The 21805-nt window shown below is 47.3% G+C and overlaps 1 protein-coding gene across 2 annotated transcripts in view; it reads left to right on the top strand.

The window, feature by feature from the left end:
- Positions 1 to 21805, top strand: part of UGGT2 (UDP-glucose glycoprotein glucosyltransferase 2) — a 1923861-nt gene that overhangs the window by 1144413 nt on the left and 757643 nt on the right. For both annotated transcript variants that reach the window (XM_069639785.1, XM_069639786.1), the window contains one exon: positions 739 to 824. In XM_069639785.1, the coding sequence (XP_069495886.1) occupies positions 739 to 824 (86 nt within the window). The remainder of the gene's footprint in view (positions 1 to 738; positions 825 to 21805) is intronic.

Genomic DNA, 21805 nt, shown 5'->3' with positions numbered 1-21805 from the left:
TTTTTTCCTCTGAGGTGATTTGTGTGAAGGGCAGTCAACTTCCATAAATAGCCCTGTCTTGGTACTTTTTTAAGATATCCCACACCAATCTTTCTTGGCAGTCCAACTCAACTCGGAGAGCTATCCTTTTTTTCCTGTCTCCCACTCAACTCCAGAATCATTCAAACCCGCGGGTTTACGGTAAACCAGGCTATTCAACTCTTATCCTGACCACAGTAATAAAGTTAAAAATACCTCTAGATGAATCTGTTGTTGTATAGGGCCAGTTTGATGGAGCCCCACAACATTGCATAAGAGTTCTGCAGATCATAGTCATTTCAGTAACATTCAGAAGTCCACTACATTTCAGAAACATAGAGCGAGTTACCTAACTCGCATGGTGTCATTGCACTCATTCTGTTAATCTCTTTTTTGGTCTTGCAAATGGAATGTTCTTTTTCATGTACACTTTTAAAATTAATTCTAAAATGTTATTTGCCCTCCTCTTACATCTGTGCTCAGCGTTTTATAGAATCTTTGATTAATTCACACGCCTGTATATAGTCCTCTGCTTTTTTATCTTCACAAATGTCATTATTTTTCCTTCTGGTCAACGCATGCTAAAAAGTTGATACTTTGTGCAGAAGAATTGTTAGCGAGAATTAAGATGCCATTAACTTAGTGATGTTGTGTTTAAATCTATATTCAGGTTAGCGAAGGTACTTCCACTTAGACCTTTCCTTTGACTTTTTCTTCTAGGGATACTTTCAATTGAAAGCAAACCCAGGTGCCTGGATATTAAGATTACGCCCTGGAAGATCAGAAGACATCTACCATATATTTGTGTAAGTCCTGTTTAATTTGCACTCATTGCAGAATTTTCTTTGACAAAAAATGTAGGGTTGATTTAACAAGGCGCTTGCTTTATTCTAACTTCATATTGTTAAACACTATACATATGGTTAATATCGTTAGTAAAATATTCTTGCCTTTTGCATATGTGCAAGGATACTTTCGATGGACATTATGATCATATTTTAATGAACATTGTGATTTTACCATACATATGTATTGTTATTGCTTTATTATGTTGTTTAAGAGTTGTTATACAGCTCTTGCATCTCAAGATGGGAATCACAGTGCTGCAATGAGTGTGTATGGAGAATGAAATTTGTTATGGATGCCTAACAAATGCTCACTGGAAGCTTATTTCAAATGGTTTACTGCAGGTAAACCAAACTAGGGTCCTCTAAAGAAGAATTCCTTGAGATGACACTGTAAAAAAACTGTAGGTGTTCACAATCAACATTAACAAATACAGAGACACATGAAACATACTGTTAAGGCCCCGTATCGCTGATACCTACTCACAGACTTCGATCAAACCAGTGTTTGAATATTTAACGTCCCAGAATCTAACAGAACAGTGCAAGTATATAATAGAGCCCCATATTTATGAAACAAAATAATCACAATTCCCCACCACAGTCCGTATCCTCCATGCTAAATGTGAAAAATGTAATGGAACAAGGAAATCTAATTGCAAATTGTGAGGCTATAGGGTAAAGTAGAAATACACTGTTTCAACTAACCAAGATCCTCATCAAAAACAAGTTCAGTTTATAGCACTGACTCGTCTTGCCATTTGTTGTGAAGTAATCCAATTGATACGTCCAAATAGTTGAACAATGTGGGACAATTTGGGATTCTCTGGTATGGTAATTCGTTCTTATTGTGTGCTTTGTGCCATTGGAGACCACCTGGGCAGCAGCCTGCCAAGAATTGTGAAGCATGGTGAAAGGTCTCTACGACGCAGAGTAAATTTGCAAAATGAATTGTGTTACGTTATGTGGTTTAGAACTTGAGCATTCAGACTGGCTGGACATCTTGTTCTAGAGCACTAGTCCATGCACTGCTCAAAATAAATAAGTGGATGCAGCTTTTTTTGTTAACCATCTAAAATTGTCAAAGTGATGCCTGCAAATCAAACAGTTCCAATAGTCCAGTCTTTATTGAACAAGTAACCTTGTTACACCCATGTGCAACTGTAATTTGGGACTCTGCGTTAATGATAAGCATTTGCAAGACCACTGTCACATCAAAAGCCAGAATAATGCCATCATATGCCTGGAACAGCCCCCATATATAGTAAATTATAATACACACATACAGCTGCTGCCATCATAAGTGCATTATTGGGCAGTTGAAGGCTGCACATGACAAAGTTAAACTTTGAAATAGATTAATAAGTACATGTGTGGTGTCAGACGGAGGATGGTGACACTATATGGGCATTCTATGCTTACATTTTTTTAAATAATTAGGAAAAGGCCTAACTATCCCTGTTACTATGTGGGTGTTCTCTGCCTAGGTGAGTAACTTAGATGCTCATCAGTCGTCGGGATGTCGTAAACGAAAGAGTCTGCTCTCCAAAAACAGGTTCTAACTGATGGAACCACTATTCTCACAAAATAATGTATGGAGAATGCCTGATTGTCTTTTCTCATAATGTTTTTCCTTTGCTCAACCTTCTAGCGGGTAGGCTAATATTAAATAGTCTCTTGTTGCATTCTGTGATGAATCCTGTGGAGGCATCACTGATCCCCAGCCAATGATCTCCTCCCATGTGGCCAGGGGATGGCAGTCGCTACCTGATCATGACCTTGGGATTGTTATTATAAGGGAGGATTACATGGGAGGAGATGGCTATCGGTGAGATGTGGTGACCCCCATCCTTCTTACCGGAGTGGCGGGAGACCCAGGGAAGCATGGCATGCACCAGAGAAGAGCCATTTTAGAGCCGACAGCAACGGCAATGCTGTCCAGAGAGCTGTCGTCCCAGAAAACAGCTTCACTGGCAAGTGAGCGTGGAGCCGGTGGAGAAGCTGAAACAGGGTCTACAAAGTGGGAGAAGCTATTCCCGAGTAAGGACTTCTCCGCAGCCGTGTGCCGCAGGTTGGAAAACACTGGTGAGTTGACCCAGTAATAGTGGGAAACCTGGGGTGTACAAACAGGCACAGAAACAATTGAAAGTTCATTTTGAATACTGCCTAAGTAAAGCAGAAAGATTGAATTTGCACAAATCCTCATGCATGAAATGTCAAGATGGGGAAAGTTGGAACAAAGATGTTTGTCGATCTATTGTTTATTCACTGCTTATAACTAGGGGGATACATTCTATACCTGCGTCCTTTTGCTGGTGTCTTTAATGACCTTTGACGGTCTCACAAATGTTGTGAAATGCTGGTTTTATTTTTATTGGTTGTGTTCTGCTTTGTTAAAATTTAATAAAACGTTCATGGAAAAAAAAATTATCGTTGCTCCAACTTTCCCCATCTTGACATTTCATGCATGAGGATTTGTGCAAATTCAATCTTTCTGCAGATCAGAGTCACGTGTGTGTATGTATATATACATATTTCTGAGGCTTGTTGAATCTGCTTAGATCACATGCTGTGCATAGGCCGACATCTAGTGGAAGCCGCGGCGTATTAGTTTGTTTTTCGAAACTCGAAAATGGGCGTCGACACAGGGCGTGCCAGTAATACTATCCCTAGTGACACGTCCACTGTACCCATGATCCCTCAAGCGTCTAGGACCCTCAGATTGTTTTTTTCCGCCATACTGGTCGGAAGCATTCCTTGGAGTTCCCTGGCTTTAGCCATACTTTTGCTAAAATATTGTTATATTTCCCCATTTCTCCACCCCAACGTCGAGTCACCGAACATCCACACTCGACGCCGGCACGGAGAAGGAATCGCCGTCGAGAGCTGCACGACGGATTTGGGCCTCGGAAGGCCTCTGGCCTCGGCCCGGGCTTAGGAAGGCCTTTGGCCTCGGCCCTGCAAGTAGGGAGAGTGGGGGGTGGACATACTCTACACTCTTTTGGTATATTGGTACATTCTTATATATTCCTACACTTATTAGCCCGCTGCCACAAGGTGCGTATGGAGGGTACCCCTTTCCAATTTTGCCCCAAGTGCAACCGCAAGTACCCTTGGGTTGACAGGCACGCCACGTGCAATCTCTGCTTACCGATGGACCACCCCGAGGCTAACTGCAGAGCGTGTAGTAGGTTCAAACCGAAAACACTCAAAGACCGTTCGATCAAGCATTGGGCCCACCACACCAGGCGTTAAGAGGCCATGGCAGCGGAGGGCGCCTTCAGCGATGGCAGCGACGCTGTGCTTTCGGACAGCGAGGTCAACGTGGCGTCAATTGACAGCTAAGTGCAAGTCCCCGACCTCGGAAGGTCGTCCGGCAAGGCGGCTATGGGGAAGACCCCCGGCGACACAAGCGCTACCCACAGCACTTCCACAAAACACATGAAGTCCAACCGAGACTCGACGCGCACGCCGAGTACTCGGAAAGAGGCACATACAGAACGGTCCGATTCGGTGTCCTCTGGGCGCTCTCGATCTAGATCACCGCATGACTCCAGGCAACCATCCACTGTTGCCAGAAGTGCCTCGCTCCCCAAGGTAACGGAGGTTCGATCGTCAGAAGACGAACCCAACCTCTATCCCCAGTCCGCACTCCAGGAGTCGGCGTTTACAGGCCGCGCTACGGCTGTTCCCGAGTCCCAACCTCCACTACACAGAGATAAGGACACTACCCCCGAACATCGCCGCCAGGCGTCGAAGGACTCCGGAGGGGCGAAAAAACAGGGTAAACACTATTCCACACACAGGGAAGGTGAAAAACAACAGAGGAAGCAGCCCCAGCCTACTTCCACACCTCAAAGACTTTCTACCCCACTTAAACAGATGGACAAGTCTTGATCTTCTGTTATGCCTAAGACCCCTGTTCAAACCAGTAGGTCTAGTCTAGATAAGACAGGGAAAGGCCTTCAAGAAAGAATCATTCCCAGTTCTAGAGAGTGGTCTACTGATGACATAGACAGAGTAATGTCAAGGATGTCATCATTGGCAGATTTCTACGCCAAAAACCCTGAACACTTTCTCTCTTTTACCCCAGACGGGTCAACTCCCTCAGGCTCTAGGGATCCTATACCCCCAAGTAAAAAGTCCCGGGTTGAAGCTTCTCCTTTAGACCCCTTCAGTATACAGCCCTATTCTCAATATCAGGGAGATCCATCCCTTTATGAGGATCCAGATTTGGGCATGTTGGAAGAACAAACTGGGACAGGCTACTATGGGGATGACGAGGACCAAGAGGAGGAGGGGGACAACCCATAAACCTACAGGCTAGATTGCCCGGTAGAGAAAGAACCCCCGGTTACCGACTCCCCTGTCGATAACCAGCCTCTTTTGAATGAAGTGCTGTCCAGAGCGGCAGAACACTTCCACATTGACACCCAGGGTGCACAGGAAGAGAGGGATTTTGCCGAGGAGTTAGTGGGAGAAAGGAGACCTGTTGCCCAGGCCATCCCTATCCTTAAGTCTATACAAAGGAGGATAGACCCTTCCCTTGTTAATCCCTATCTCACTAGGGGGGTAAATCCCAGAGTTGAGAAGCTTTTCAGGGCAGCCCAAACAGACCCACTGTACATAAGAGGGCATCTGAAACCGGACTCCCTGGTAGTGACTAACACCCGTAAGAAGGCGGGAACACCCTTGTCATCATTGGAAGCTCTTCCCAACAAGGAGAGCAAGAAGATTTATGGCTTGGGCAGGAAAGTAGCCTCCACTTCCGCATACCAGGCAAGGATTGCCAACTCCACCACCCTACTGGCGAGCTACAACTGCCACCAGTGGGAAGAAGTCGCGGCACTCATAGATTCCGCCCCAGAACACCTTAAAAGCCAATTGGCACGAGTTTCGGCGGAAGGAAGAGCCGTGTCCGGTTGCATATTAAAAGCAACCTTTGATGCCGCGGATAACGCCGGCAGATTTGTTAGCAGAAGGTACGGTTATCAAAAGGCATGCTTGGTTGCGACAGTCTGGGTTCAAAGCCGAAACCCAGGCTTCATTGCTAGACAAACCGGTGGAGCCAGATCTATTGTTTGGAAAAGCGGTCGAGAATGCGCTTAAAAATGCCAAGGACGAGTATGAGACGCTCAAATCCCTAGGCCAACTAACCAATAAACCCCCTAACCAGAGAGGGAATGGCCATTTTCATCGCCCACGCGGACAAAATTCCCAAAGAGGGTCTAAGTATTCCCAGGGGCAGGGTACACAATGGAACAACAGCCAGCAGTCTACCCAGGGTTATGGCAGGGGTAATAAGAGAGGGCGTGGTAAGGGTAGAGGCAGCCCCAGTAGAGGCGGCGGCACGCCTCCACCAAAACAGTGACGTTGCGTTCAGGGTCCCTTCTCACACATCCCCAGTAGGGGGACGCATTTCCAATTTCACCCAAGCTTGGGAAGGGATCACTTCAGACAGATGGGTGCTGTCCACAGTGTCCGCAGGATACTGCATAGAACTGTTAGAGCGTCCCCAAAACCACCCTCCACGACAAAGAATGCATTCTTTGGACCACCAGAAGATCCTCCTCGAGGAGATCGTCAATCTTCTAGCAAGGAACGCAATAGAACTCGTCCCGGGACACCAGGTAAACAAGGGTATTTATTCAACTTACTTCCTTGTGCCAAAAAAAGATTTGACAATGCGCCCAGTATTGGACTTACGGCCTGCAAGCAAGTATGTCAAGCCCCAAAAATTTCGCATGACTACTCTCCAGGAGGTAATCCCCCTCCTAAAAAAGGGGGATTACACAGCAACATTGGACATGAAAGATGGCTATTTTCATATTTCCATGTTCCCAGCACACAGAAAATACTTGCGCTTCAAGGTGGACAGTCGGCACTACCAGTTCAAGGTACTGCCCTTCAGGATAGCCTCGGCTCCAAGGGTATTCACCAAGGTACTGGCGGTGGCGGCAGCACACATACGCAGGGAGGCAATCCCGGTGTACCCTTACCTGGACGACTGGCTCACCATGGGGGAGACCCCAGTAATTTGCAGAACAAACATTCAAAGGACGATCTACCTCCTCTTCGAATTAGGCTTCTCAATAAACGAGAAAAAGTCAAGTCTGGTGCTAAGCACCTCCAAACAGTTCCTATGAGCTATCTTAGACACGCAAGAGGGGTTGACCTTTCCATCAGAGGAAAGAATTCGTAATATAATGCTGCAAATTCTGCAATATCAGACCGGTCGCCAGATAACGGTACGCAAAGCTATGCGTTTGCTAGGCATGATGGCGTCATGTATTTACCTGGTCCCCCACACGCGCCTGCGCATGCATCCCATGCAGGAATGGCTGGCGAAACAGTGGTCTCAGGCAAGTGGTCAGTGGGACGATCTAGTGGTTGTTTCGCCAACACTGGTACAAAGCCTTCACTGGTGGACAAGAGAAAATCTGTCCAAGGGGAAACCCTTTTACGATCCCGAGATACAGGCGGTAGTCACAGCAGATGCATGCCTGACAGGGTGGGTAGCTCACCTCCTCCACCACACAGCTCAGGGTCTCTGGTCTCACTCAATGGCCAAGAATCACATCAACCTGCTAGAGCTTCTGGCAGTATTCAGAGTGCTTCAAGCGTTCGAGCCCTACCTGCTGAATCTGTCAGTGCAGATCCGGACAGACAGCACTACAGCCGTGTTTTACATAAACAAGCAGGGAGGGACTCGTTTGCCAAATCTGTCCAAGCTTCCTGTTATCTCAACATGTTCCAGGGGATCTCAATTCTCTGGTGGATGCTTTGAGCAGAGATCCCTTCCCAGAGGAACACGAATGGTGTCTACACAGAGAAATCATAGAAGATATCTTCTCTCAGTGGGGTTTCCCCACTGTAGACCTATTTGCCACAAGCGAAAACAGACAGTGCCCAGGATTTGCATCCAGGTTCCCCTAGCCAGACTCCCAGGGGAATGCCCTGTGGATGAACTGGTCAGCGATGTTTGCGTACGCTTTTCCACCAACTCCTCTCATGCGGAAGGTGGTCAACAAAATGAACATAGTCAATGACGCTCGTCCTAGTTGTTCCCATGTGGGCGAGACAACCGTGGTTTCCACACCTACACAGACTAGCGGTGTGTGAACCCATCAAACTCCCGGGCTAGTACAACCTACTGTCCCAGCACCAACGCAAACCGTGCATCCTCAACCCGACTCAATGAACCTAGCAGCATGGCTCCTGAGGTCATAGAGTTCGGACATCTCAAATTACCACAGAGATGTACGGACATCCTAAAGGAATCTAGGAAGCCAAACACGAGGCACTGCTACTTTGACAAATGGAAACGATTCGTTATCTGGGGCCAGAACAAGCAAATCAACCCAGTTGATTGCACTCCTTCCACAGTTGTCACGTACATGCTCCACCTGCTGGATGCAGGACTGGAATTTAACTCACTGAAGGTACACCTGGCAGCGCTGTCAGCCTACACCACCTCCAATAACAAAGTGTCGTGGTGGAAGATACCAGTGGTTAAAGCTTTCATGGAAGGGGTAAAGAGACTTCACCCTCCTATTTCTAACCCACCACCAGGATGGGACTTTAACGTGGTGCTATCTAAACTCATGGGCCCCCCATTCGAACCCATGCATAAGAGCAGTCTCAAACACCTGACTTATAAGACAGCCTTCTTAGTAGCAATAACATCTATAAGAAGGGTCAGTGAAATTTAGGCTCTGTCAGTGCAGGATCCTTTCTTTACAGTTCATAAGGATAAACTGGTTTTACGTACACACACTAGGTTCTCACCTAAGTTTATATCTAAATTCCACGTGAACCAGTCCATCGAGCTTCCGGCTTTCTTCCAAGACCCACAAAGCTCGGCTGAGGTGAAACTACACACCCTAGATGTGCGTAGGGCGGTCCTCTACTATGTAAACAAGACCAGACCGCTAAGGAATACAGATCAACTGTTTGTCTCCGTAGCTACAGGCAGAGAGGGAGATCGCGTCTCTAAAGGTGCCATCTCTAAGTGGATTGTTAACTGTATCCAGCTGTTACTCTATTTCTGGAAAAACTCTGCCTTTCACGCCAGGAACCCACTCTACTATAGACATTGGGGCCACTCTGGCTATCATTGCAAATGTACCCCTTGACACAATTTGCAAAGCAGCTACTTGGAGCTCTATTCACACTTTTACTCAGCACTACTGCATTGACACCCATTCCAAGACAGATACTCAAGTGGGACAAGCGGTTTTAAGACATTTATTTGCTCTTGACCCTTCTCACATCCCACCTCCTTCTTCTAACACTGCTCGCTAATGTATGCAAAGCATGTGATCTAAGCAGATTCAACAAGCCTCAGAAGAGATACATTACTCACCGTAATCGTATTTATGATGCTTGTATCTGCATAGATTCACATGCGACCCACCCTTCCTCCCCTCTGAGAGAAGGCGCATGGATGCTTGTAGTCTTATCTATCTATCTGCTTCGATTATCTGTACTCGCGCTACTCCTCATGCTACCTCATGTCAGAAAAAATACAATCTGAGGGTCCTAGACGCGTGAGGGATCATTGGTGGACGTCACACTAGGGATAGTATTACTGGCACGCCCTGTGTCGACACCCATTTTCGAGTTTCGAAAAACAAACTGTATTACTCCGCAGTTTCACTAGATGTCGGCCTATGCACAGCATGTGAATCTAAGCAGATACAAGCATCAGAAATACGATTATGGTGAGTAATGTATCTCATATATATGCTTGGACTGCCCTCCATCAAAATCAGAGCCCCGGCGGCATGCAATCCAAACTAGGGGGGGGTGCACAATATATCCTGGGGCAAAGGAGGACCGGTGGGTTAGCCACCTTGGAGCTCTTACAACCCACAAGAAAGATGCAGCAGACCAATCATGGAAAATCATTGCTCTACACAAAATCAATAAAGGGATGCCAGGTCGGAAGGTAGTTGGGTAATTCCCCTTTGTTACTGGCAGCAATTTTGTCCATCGCCAACGAAAACCAGATCCTACTCCACCATTCCTGCATATCTGGGGGACCGTTCCCTTTGCAATCATGTGCCAGTGTGATCTGGGTTGCTATCAACAGATGCGTAATCAGCTGGGCGCTGCTTCCCTCAATCTTAAAAATCTCGCTGGGACCACATCATTCAAAAACACCGGCAAAGGCTAAAAAGGGAGGACTATCCCCACTATGCTCTTGATGTGGGACAGGATCTCTTTCCAATATTGTGTATAAGATGGCATGACCACCACATATGAGAGCCCCCCGCCTTGACCGCAACACCAGCATGTTGGTGAGACAGAAGGGTGCTTGTGATGGAGACGCTCAGGGGTAAAATACCAAAGGGTAAAGAGTTTGTAACTATTCGCTTGGAGTTGGACCCAACAGAATGACTTGGAGGGCCTAGTCTAAATGTTGAACCATGTAAGTGTGTTGATAGTATTTCCAATCTCCATCTCCCATCGAGCCATATAAGCATGCTGGGGGCCAAATCGTTTTCCATTAAGAATCCCATACAGAGTAGAAATGTTGTGGTATGGGGGGGGTCGCCAATAAACAGAGCATCATATTTAGTGGTGTCCCTCTTTCCACCATTCATCATATTTGGTGCACTAAGTCAATGCCGTAGCTGAATGCATTCATACTTAACCTCTGGGAGGAGAAAGGGCTGGTGACAGTTCTGAAATGAAAGCGCCTGCCCATCCACAAACAGTTGGGCAATCCTCTGCAGCCCCCCCAGCCGCCCACTGGGCAAAAGCCTCCGAGCACAACCAGGTGGAAAAGCCATATTTTGTAAAACCGGGGCCTTGGGGCAAGGAGTAGAGTACAATTTATATGTTTTGCTAGCCACGTCCCAAATCCTCAGCAAAGTGTTGGTGGCCGGCAAAAGCAAACTTGGATAACGCCTAGTCTGTCTGGGTACTCAGCACCACTCGTCCATAGGCGCCCCTCACGCTCAATCTCAGCCCAGTGCTTCTGTTCCCCATCAGCACAAGAATCAAGAAACTGAGAAAGCTGGGGTGCATAATAATAGCTTTCCAGCTCGGGCACCCCAAACCTCTGTTTGGGCCTGGTAGCTAGTATATGGTCCCAGGACTTTTCTTAACCCAAATAAACTGAGAAACCTGAGCCTGCATATCCCGAAAGACCTTCCTAGGAATAATGAGTCGGAAGGCCTGCCAGACGTATAAGAGCTTAGGTAGAAAGGACATTTAACTGCAGTCATTTTCCCCAACCAGGAGATCTCCTGTTGCGACCACCTCGCCAAGTCATCCCTAAACTGCTTACATAAGGGGGAGGGGGGGAATGTTACTAGCAAACAAAATTGAGTGAGCCTTAGTAAGATTAATCCCTAAATAACAAATAGAGTCGGAGCTCCATTGAAATTCATACTGCAACTTCAGGGACTCAACTACCCTCTTTGGCACTGTTATATTAATAATATACAACTTGGGGGGGCGTGGCTAACCGCGGGATGCAGTAGACGTGCGTCTGCTCGGCTCCCGCGGCCGCACTAACATCCTGTTATAAAAAAGCCTGTTTTCGGGGGTAACAAGAGCTGGAAAAACCCCGATGTGACGGCGAACATCCTTGGGCACACCCGGAGTGAAGATCGAAGAGAACCGTGGTCGGATTCACCGGAGACGACCGTGTGAAGTTTTGTGGCGACAGCATCTAGCCTGTCTTCAAAATGGCCACGGGCGCACACAGCTGAACGTCCTGTGCATATCCAGCGAGGCCGCGCTGAGGCAGTGTCCAACCCGCAACAGACCGGGTGATAACCCCCTCACCACGGCTGTCAATATCCTGTGGCCACGCTGAGATAACCAAGTCAGACCATAGATCTTCCTACAGTACACACACACACACAATGATAGGCAGCACATACCCACCTGTAGCGGCCGCGGTATGCCCCAAGCCCTACAGTAAAAGGAGAACCACCCCCACACCCCCAGAGTGCAATAAATTCCAAGCGTAGTATACGCGTGGACTCCCTCGGGGACCACCTTTAGAGGAGTATTACCTTTCCCCCTGGTCCCACCTAGGGAAAGGCCACTTTTATTTGATATCAAGTTCAGTGCATGTTAGGTGTCCAGTTGACACCATCGATTCTTTGTTCGGGCGGCCAATGCTTCTAGTTGGGAGGAGTATGGGGTGGGGGGTTTTGGGTTTGTTAAGCACAGCTTCATTAGGGACCAGTCGAACTAATAGAGGAACATGGCCAGAAAGGATGTCAGTACACCACGGGCATATTTCCAACAGGTGCATAACGCTGCCGGTGACAATCAGGGCAGCCACCAACACATGCTCACATGTCAGAGTATCGTGATAATGTCGACGCTCTCAGCACACTGAGGCTCATGTCGTGGAACGTCAATGGCCTGGGCAATGCAATCAAGCACCGCATGGTGCGCCAATTTCTGAACAGACGGGGGGCTGATATAGTGTTCCTATCCGAGACACATCTCGCAGGTACAGAATGTACCCTATTTAGGCATACAAATGATAAGCTGACATTCCACTCGGGCTTCACGATGGGCTCAAGAGGCGTCATGATCTTAGTACACACAAGCCTCCACCTCTACACGGTGACCCATGATACAGGCGGCAGATACATTTATGTGACGGCCGATTTATGGGGGAAATTCATCGCACTGATAGCTATCTATGCACCACCGACCCTTCTAGAACCACTGCTCACTGACATTACCCCGTTAATCGCTAATGATACCTTCAACTGCATGATACTAGGTGGTGACTTCAATGAAGTCATGAATGTAACCCTGGATAGATCGCACATACGGAACAGGAACCCCAATGTCCCCACTAGGCTTGCCACGTTCGCCAACACACTCTTCCTGTGCGATGTATGGAGGGAACTTCACCCAGACACTAGAGCGTACTCTTTCCACTCGGGGGGCCCATGCCTCGCTCTCCAGATTAGATTACTTCTTCACTCCCGCAACTGACCTACATAGGGCACAGGAAATAAACATGTTGCCTAGAGGCATCTCTGACCACTCTCCGCTAGAAATGTTACTCATAACATCCCGGAGGATCCCACTGCCATGTTGGCGCCTGAATAGTTACTATCTGTGAGATCCTGAGCTGGTGGACAGACTGCAGGAGACCACCAACACATACTTTGAGCTAAACACACAGACGGCAACGAACCCTGAAATGCTATGGGAAGCCTATAAAACGGTGCTAAGAGGCGAACTAATATCATGGACGACGGCCAAAAAGAGGCAGCACATGAGCAAGATTCTTGAAGCGGAGCTTCATGTCAAACAGGCAGAGGAGGGGCACGTAAACGAAAATACGCCGGCCTCTAATCGGATGTTGCTACTAGCACAAAAAAGATTGCAAAGCATAGAGATGGACAACGCTCGCCAAGCGCACACTGCTATGAGAGCAAGGATCTATGAAACAGGCGACAAGGCTGGCAAGATGCTGGCATGGCTGGAAAGGAAGGAGCAGGGACGCAGCCATGTCCGGAGACTCGAAGCAGACGGATCAAACGCAAGGGTGACGGACCAGGAAATAACCCAGAGCTTTGTGGAATATTACGCAGAGTTATACAGTGAATCCACAACCCCGATGGACGCTACGATTATGGACCGAATTGAAACTCCTACCCTAAATGAGGCGCAACGGTTGGAGCGGGAGATCACTGAGGATGAGATCCTAGCTGCCATTTCTGGTCTCCAGACCGGTAAGACTCCTGGTCCAAATGGCTTCCCGGTGGAGCTATGGCAAAGGGTGGGTACCAACGTGATAGCCCCCCCCAGCTACTGCAAATGTACCTCCATGCATGTGAAAAGGGCATTCTCCCTCCAGATCTCCGAGAAGCAACGATAGTAGTGGTACCCAAGCCGGACAAGCCCCCTGAAAGATGTAGCTCGTACAGGCTCATTTCACTCGTCAACTCTGAGACTAAAATACTGGCAAAGCTTTTAGCGGACCGCCTACAAGAGGTAATTCCCTCCCTGATTCATCCGGACCAGTGCGGTTTCATGCCACAAAGATCAACTCGCATTAACCTCTGCAGACTATTCTCAGCTTTGGAAAGAGCCAACAGCATACAGGGGCCACTAGCCCTGTTAGCAATTGACTTTGAAAAGGCCTTTGATTCGGTGAGATGGGAGGCTGTCTGGACCATAATGCGTTGCATGGGCTTCGGTGAGAACTTCATGAGTTGGGTGAGGCTGCTGTACGAATCCCCGGTTGCTAGGACCAGGGTCAACGGCTGGCGATCAGAACTGTTCGGTCTGGGAAGGGGTACAAGGCAGGGCTGCCCACTATCGGCCATGATTTTCGCTATTGTGATCGAACCCCTGGCGATCCTGCTGCGAAACGATCTAACCTGGGAGGGCTTCCGGTAGTCCGAGACCTGGGACGACAGAATATCCCTCTATGCGGATGACCTACTCAACTACCTGAAGGACCCAAACACTTCCTGCCCCAGAGTTATGCAACTGCTGGGCCAATATGAGGCATTATGTGGATTACGTGTGAACTGGTCCAAATCCATCCTCTCCCCTATAGGGAACACCTCATTGGTGAGTCTCGCGACCGGCCCCTACCAGATCGAGAAGGAACAGTTCAAATACCTGGGGATACACATCACGGTGCACCTTACTGAATATACAGCCTTAAACCTCTCCACCTTGATAGCAAGATTTGCAGATGACACTCGCCACTGGATCTCCTTGCCACTGACGCTGATGGGTAGGGCAGCTTTGTTCAAAATGATTGCCCTCCCTAAATTCTTATACATCCTACAAAACGCACCATTGTACATCCACCATCGGGACTTCCACAAAATCGAATGCACCCTCGGGAAACTGCTTTGGAAAGGAGGCCACCCAAGAATTGCTCTTGCCACCCTTCAGAGGTCTGTCTGGGAAGGGGGGGGGGATCGGGCTGCCCAGGCTGCAATCATATTACTGGGCCAGCCAGATGGAGGTGGTAAACGAGATGCTTCACGGCGACGGGAGCCTCCCACACATCAAGGGCTTCCACTGTAACACTACAAATAAGCCAATAGAGCACCTCTACAGAGACTTGGATTGCCCTCCGAAATCTGATATTGCATCCCACATAACGAGAGTTTGGAAGGAAGCGCTTCGATACTTGGGGTGGGGTGGGAAAATAACAATGGCCCAACCGTTGTGGAACAATTGCAACCTTCCCGAAGTACGGAAACTACCGAGATGGCCCGAGTGGACCCAGAATGGAATTTCTAGCGTTGGGGATGTGGTACAGGACAAAAACCTTGCAACATTCGAGATAATACAAGAGAGGTTCTCCCTGTCGGACACAGAGAGGTTCCACCACATGCAGCTGAATCATGCTTGGACAACCCATCGACAGATCACACAAGACCTGCCGGAAAGCTCCCCGCTTGGACGAAACATAGTGTACATGGTGGAGGTGACCTTCCGCTCTACCCGATCCAGGACTGTGATAACTTCCTTCGCGACACCGGAACTATCCAGTCTGAAATCAAAATGGGAACGAGATGTGGGTTCACTCCTTCCGGAGGACTGGACGGAGGCCATGATGTACCTGCGTGAAACCACCATCTCCTCGAGGCTCCGACTCGTCCAGTTGAAGATCCTGCATCGCACCTACTACCCGAGAGTGGCCCTCTTCTGTTGGGGAAAGGCCGCGGATACAAAGTGCCTACGCTGCAAGCGAGAGGAAGGTACCTTTTTTCATATCCTGTGGGAGTGTAGTAATATTCAGCTGCTCTGGCAGAAATGCTGCGACAAACTGTCTAGCGTTCTGGGAAAGACGATACAGAGGTGCTTGAAACAATTGCTTCTGGGGGTCTCCAGAGAATCTGACTTATCCCGCTATGAGAAACTGCTGTGGTAAACAGCGTTTGCAGTCCTTAGGCGGAACATTGCACAACTGTGGGGCTTGGAGCGCACACCCAGCTATGACCAGTGGGTCACGGACGTGGACATATGTGCTGTAATGGAGCACCTGGTTTACAAAGCAAGAGGTTTGCCCGCAAAAGGCGGGGGAAATATGGAGAAGATGGGAAGAGGATAGCTGAAGGCCAAGGGCGACCCTGTAGCCGCTGAGGCCCACCGAAAGGGAAATATTGACTCTGTTAAGAGCACCCTGTGTCATGAAGTCATCCTATGTCAAATTCGACGGTCTGTCGGACCATGGTCCCTGAAGCTGAGTTTGTCATTGTTATTGTTTCTTCTTTTGATTGTTTTGCTCTCTTCCCACCACTACCCTTCCCTGGCATTTGCCCCCCCCCCTCCCTCTCTTCCCCCTCTACCCCCCCTTCCTCCTGTGTCCCCTCCCTGGAATGTAGAGAGATGAATGTAATGTTGTTTTAACCTTGAAAACCAATTCAATCTTTGATTAAAAGAAAAATAATATACAACTTGAATAATTTCTTTAAAGCCTGAGACCCGGCAAAATAACTCCAAAGTGGAGACTATATGAGGGAGGGATGTGGCAGAATTATGCATAAAAAAAGCAAATCTTCTGCATACAGAACCAATTTATGATGGACCCGACCAATCTTCATGCCCGCTATCTCGTCGTCGTAATGGACCCATAGTGCCAATGGCTCCATTGCTAGGGCAAAAAATAAAGGGGACAGGGGACACCCTTGGCGGGTGCCTTGAGTTAGAGGGATCGGCCTGAGAGATGGCCCTCCAATGTAATCCTTGTGGTGGGCTCTATATAGTTAGCTAAGACCCTTCCCTCAGGAAGTTGTGCCCAGATCCAAATCCTTCCAACACCCTCCTGGCATACGACGAGTCAACTCGGTCGAACGCTTTTCTACGTCCACTGATAGCACTGCCAGGGAAGAGTTTTACTTCTGAGCCCGTCGCTTGCTGGATATTTGATTTGCCGCCCTCGAATGAAGCACATTTGATCAATATAGATCAATGTGGATCAAGGATGGCAAAATCGAACCCAGCCTATTCGCTAATATTTTAGAGTAGATTCGGGCATCATAATTTAGCACAGCTATGGGCCTATAAAAAGAGACTAGGAGGGGACCTTCCCCGATTTCAAAAGTAGCGATAGTGTAGAGCCCCCCATAGAAGGCGGAACCGCCCCTCCAACTAAAAAGCCATTAAAGAGCATTACCAAGTGTGGGACCAAATAGGTGGCAAACTGCTTGAAGAAAGCGGCTAAAAACCGTCCGTGCCTGTGGCTTTATTCCCCACCCGAACCTTAATGACCTGCAAGACCTCATTCAGAGATATCGGGGCGTCTAAACTCTCTCTATCCTGTACTGGAACTTGAGGAAGAGCGGCCTCCCGTAAAAAGGCTTTGTGTAGGGCTGGTTCCAGATCTTCAGCCCGAAACAGCTCTCCATAGAACTGAGATAAAATGTGAAATGTCCCTGACACTGAAGTATGGGATACCCCTCTTGGTCCCTCAGAGGACGGATGGTATTGCGAATCTGGTGGTCTTTCAATTTATATGCCAAAAATCATGAGGCGTTATTCGTGGTGCTGAAATAATAATGCTTAATTTGAAGCAGTTGATGGGAGATCTTGGAAGCCCAAAGAGGTTCAGCTCTGCTCAGGCCACCTGTAACTGGCAGTAAATTGCCCTAGAACCATGCTATCTGTACTGGGATTCCAGGGCCCGGATCCTCCTCTCAATCTCACATCGATGGGCCATAATGCTCTTCTTTTTTTGTGCGGCTTGGGGAAAAGGTTCGCCCTAGTAGTCTGCTTAAAACCCTCCCAAATTGTCTGAAAGGGTTTACAGGTCTCCGTAAAAAATTGAGTTAATGCCGGTCGTAATTGTCTCGCGGGCAATCGGGTCCCAGAGCAGGGAATCATTCGCCCGCCACTGCTAGGGCCTACAGTGCTGCTGGCGGTCCCAGGTAATCTGCACCTAGACTGGAGAGTGGTCTGAAACCATAGCCAACTCGATTGAGGAATCCAGGACAAGGGAGAGTAGAGACTGTGAAAGCATAAAATAATCCAGTCTGGACTAAGTATGGTATACATGTGAAAAGAAGGAATACTCTTGCTGCATTGGATGGGAATGTCACCACACATCTATTAACTGCAAATCAACCATTGCCTTGGAGAGAGAAGTGGAGAACCCAGAAACAATCACCACATTGCTGCAAGACTTATCGAGGTCTACATCAAGAGCCAAGTTCCAATCCCCACCCAGAAGTGTATCCCCCCCTTTGAAATTGAGCCAGCCTGGGAAACAGTTCAGCATAAAATTGGTCCTGCCGTTGGTTCGGCCCATAAACTGAAAACAGGATCAAAGTTCTTCAGGCATTCGCCACCACTAACCCCACATAATGCCTTCCAGAGCAAGAAGTGGAAGAAGTAGCAGAAGTAGTCTGTGTGGGAGTCTGTTTTTACTTTCCATTGTGTGGAGGCGGCGTCTCTGTGGGAGATTCCCAGCATTCGCATCATAAGGCTCCATTCTGCATGGATCGCGGCACTGAGCAAGAGTGGCAGAAGTAGTCTGCCGTGGTCCGCTGTGTGCCGTGATGTCCACATGGTCTCCAGTTCTCTCCTGTCATTAGGCAAACACTTATTCTGTGCGGACGCTAAGATGAAAATTGTGGTATATAAGCTGTTTCAATAACACAGGGCACAGAGTTGAAATATCCTGTTACCCTTTATGAATGTTTACAATCTAAGCAGCCAAGCAAGGGCCTTGCTAATATCTGATGTAATGGAGATTTCCCTAGCCTCTTGTACTACACATGGGGTGTCACATTGCCACGTAGATCTGTGAGCAACCTTTGTTTGGGTTACTTTCCTCCTGATCCCTCTACTACTCTGGGATCGGCACTACATGCCCTGAGCTTCACGCTATCTCAATTGGCAAATTCTTATTAAATCTTTGCGTAGGAATTTAAAGAGCATCGCTCTCTAATCACTATAATGGCTTCTAAATTGGCATTTTCGGAAGGTCTTACATATGGTTTGCTGTGCCAAACTCTGGCTCTGTACAAGGAGGGGTCCTTGTTTTAGAACTGTCCATAAATGACCCAGAAGAGGGCCCTTCCACTAACTCAAACTCTATTGGGTCAAAGAATCTGGGTGTTTCTACTCAGATGGTGTGAGAGGAAAAGGTGCTCCAAACGCCAAGACAGTGTGTGGACAAAAGTACAAATATGTTACCTGTCTGTACTGATATGGGTAAAAAAAATGAACATTTTTCCTAAGCCTAGAAATAATGGTTCATAGAAATTTCCAAGGAAGCTAAAGTCACACAAGGACGGATTGGCCATCATGAATTCGTCACACCTTGCTTCAGAGATCGACTTTGTCCCCAAGAAATGTGGTGTTTGTTGATGAAGATGCTTTTAAAATGTCTTTGCCAGAATCAGCATATGTGCCTCAAAAGGCAAAACGTAGAACACATAAGCGTCTGATGTTTAAAGAAAATGTACCAACTAAGGTCTTCTTAAAACCTATTTAGAAAGAGCTGGAAGAGTTTAATATAGATAACATCTCTATGTACTCCAATTATGACTCATTTTGAAGCCGGGCAATATTGAATCTCCAAATTTATCTTCAGACTTTGTATCATCTTACCTTGTTAGATGGGTGACAAGCGAGGATCCTTTAGTAATGTCAACATGTCTGGGTCTCTTCAGGACTGTGCTGCAGTCTTGACAGTGCCCCCTGCACTAAGACCTCTAGCCCCCATATTTCTACCTCAAACCAAGGTCCAAAAATTCTATACCCACTATTGCGAGACCTTTGGCGCCAATGCTTTTGCCGCGAGCTAAGGTACAAAAACTAGGAGTTAATGTCGCCAAAACCCTAAATGTGGCCAGACTTTTTCAGGACATCACTGCCCCTATGGATCTGGGAGATGCTAGGGAAGGTTGTGGTGAAACGAGTGACAGGGTAAACTTGCAGGCCGATGGTGTTAGATCTATGGGCTCCAAAGGGGGTGCTCCTGCTTCCCTCCCTGTACTGGAGGAGGTGGGGGTCAAGGTGTCTGCCAGTGGGTCTTGGTGCCTTTTTGTATGTATGGGCGCTGCGGGCCACTTCCATTGGAGGATTGCTCTTCCTTTCTAACTCTGGAGCAGCGGAGAGAGAGGGATCTGCGTTTGGTTGGTGCGCGTGGCCTGGTTGTAGGTGCGCTGGTTAATCCCTCTGAGGGCGGAGGGTTTCATCTAGACATGGGGGCTGGCATTTTGGAATTTGTACCACTCACCTCTCTTACTTTGGACGAAAGGAGTGGGAGGGCTTTGTTGGGGGGTGGGTCACGTTGACCCATGTGCAAGATCTTTGGCTCACGGCCAATGGGTCAGGGGAGGTTATTGTATCCACTGGTGAGCGAAGTCGGAAGAATTGTAAAATGACTCCCTACCTGGGGAAACCTGGGGGTTATGTAAGGTGGACTCATCACCCTCTGCAAGTATGTACTCAATAAACAGTATGTGATCATCTGTAAACTGAGAGTATATCTTTTCACTCAATTGAAGCCACATTTTGAGGTTGTTTTTTGCTATTCCAAATCTCAGACTTGTAACCTCAAAAGACATTGCTTTGGTGGATTTCCCCTTTAAAGAAAGATTGCAGTTAGCAAAATTGTATTTCTGCTCACGGATGATAATACATGTGGTTGGCTGAGACAGAAGCCCTTTTATTGTTGGGCTTTGATGTAGTCAGTTCGATGAAGCTAGAACCTCGCTCATTAGCACAGCAGCGTGTTGAAGAGCTCTCTGGAATCTTTACTCAAGACTTTTCACAATGCTTACCCCTCAAAATAAGTATAAACGCCTCTACTGACAGAGCCTGCATTTTAGCAACACAAAACCTCTGCCTATTCAAGCGGATTACAATTGGAATTCTATTCTTAATGTATTGCATGGGGCACTAGGATGGGGGGGATACTTGCTGAATCACCTCTTTTGTATGGCATCCTGGAATTGTAGAGGATGCACTAATAACTCGAAATCTTTAGCCATCTTATGTACTTGCACGCTAATATGTCTTCAGGAAATGTGGTTAATCAATGACCCAATGGTAGACGGTTATACCATCTTCTCTTAAAAGCTATTTTAAAAAAGGGAGAGCGGGGATAACCGTACAGAGGCCAGCTATGTGCCACGAAGAATAATTTGGGTCTTGAAATGATAAAGGTGGACATAAAAAGGGATAACATACAATTTGGTTAAACTATCCTGGTTATGTTAGCTGTGGAAGATAGCAGTTGTATGTATGTGTTTAATCTTTATTTCAATCTGAAAAAAGTGAGAATATGCTAATTTGTTGTGGGCCCTCTCAAACTTGCTTTTACAAGTGGTGGACGTGTTTAGTGTTAGTGGGGGTCAAGACATTCAGAGTTCCAATCTCCCAAAACAATATTATCCGGAAAGGGATAGAGTGGGAGTCTCATCTCTTGCAAGACAGGGGGGATCTCTAGTTCACAAGTCTGTGCAGTTGGGGACTGTCCATGGTGAACGGGAACATGAACAGTGGAGAAAGGGTCCTGTTAGATCTACTGTTGACTACATTATTCTGTCTTGTGATTTGAGTTTCTGCTGCCTGAATTTTGAGGTGTCTGATCTGATAACCAGTGACCATAGTCTGGTGGTTCTATGTCTGGATTTGATCATCTGCGTCAAGTCATCTGTTTGTAGCAATCTTCTAGTGGAAGTGAACCCTAGAAACCATGCTCTAACATGCTAACCTGCTTTAGCCTTCAAATTTAAAAATGCTATTTTAGCTTTGGAAAATGTGCATACGGAACAGTTGTTAGAGCCCTTTAGTTACGATCAGATGGTTCAGGAAGTATTAAGGGCTTTAACACAATCAAGCCTGGGTGCTTCTCAAAAGATCGGGCACAAACACGTCTTTGATACTAAAATCTGTGAAAGAAAGCGCATCCTAAGTAAATCTTTGGGAGCATTGGTTAAAACCCAAGAGTTTTGTAAAGAAGAAGC

The sequence above is a fragment of the Ambystoma mexicanum genome, chromosome 7q, assembly GCF_040938575.1.
Source record: "Ambystoma mexicanum isolate Mex_15411 chromosome 7q, UKY_AmexF1_1, whole genome shotgun sequence".
Lineage (NCBI taxonomy): Eukaryota > Metazoa > Chordata > Amphibia > Caudata > Ambystomatidae > Ambystoma > Ambystoma mexicanum.
This window is presented reverse-complemented; position numbering and strand designations above follow the sequence as displayed.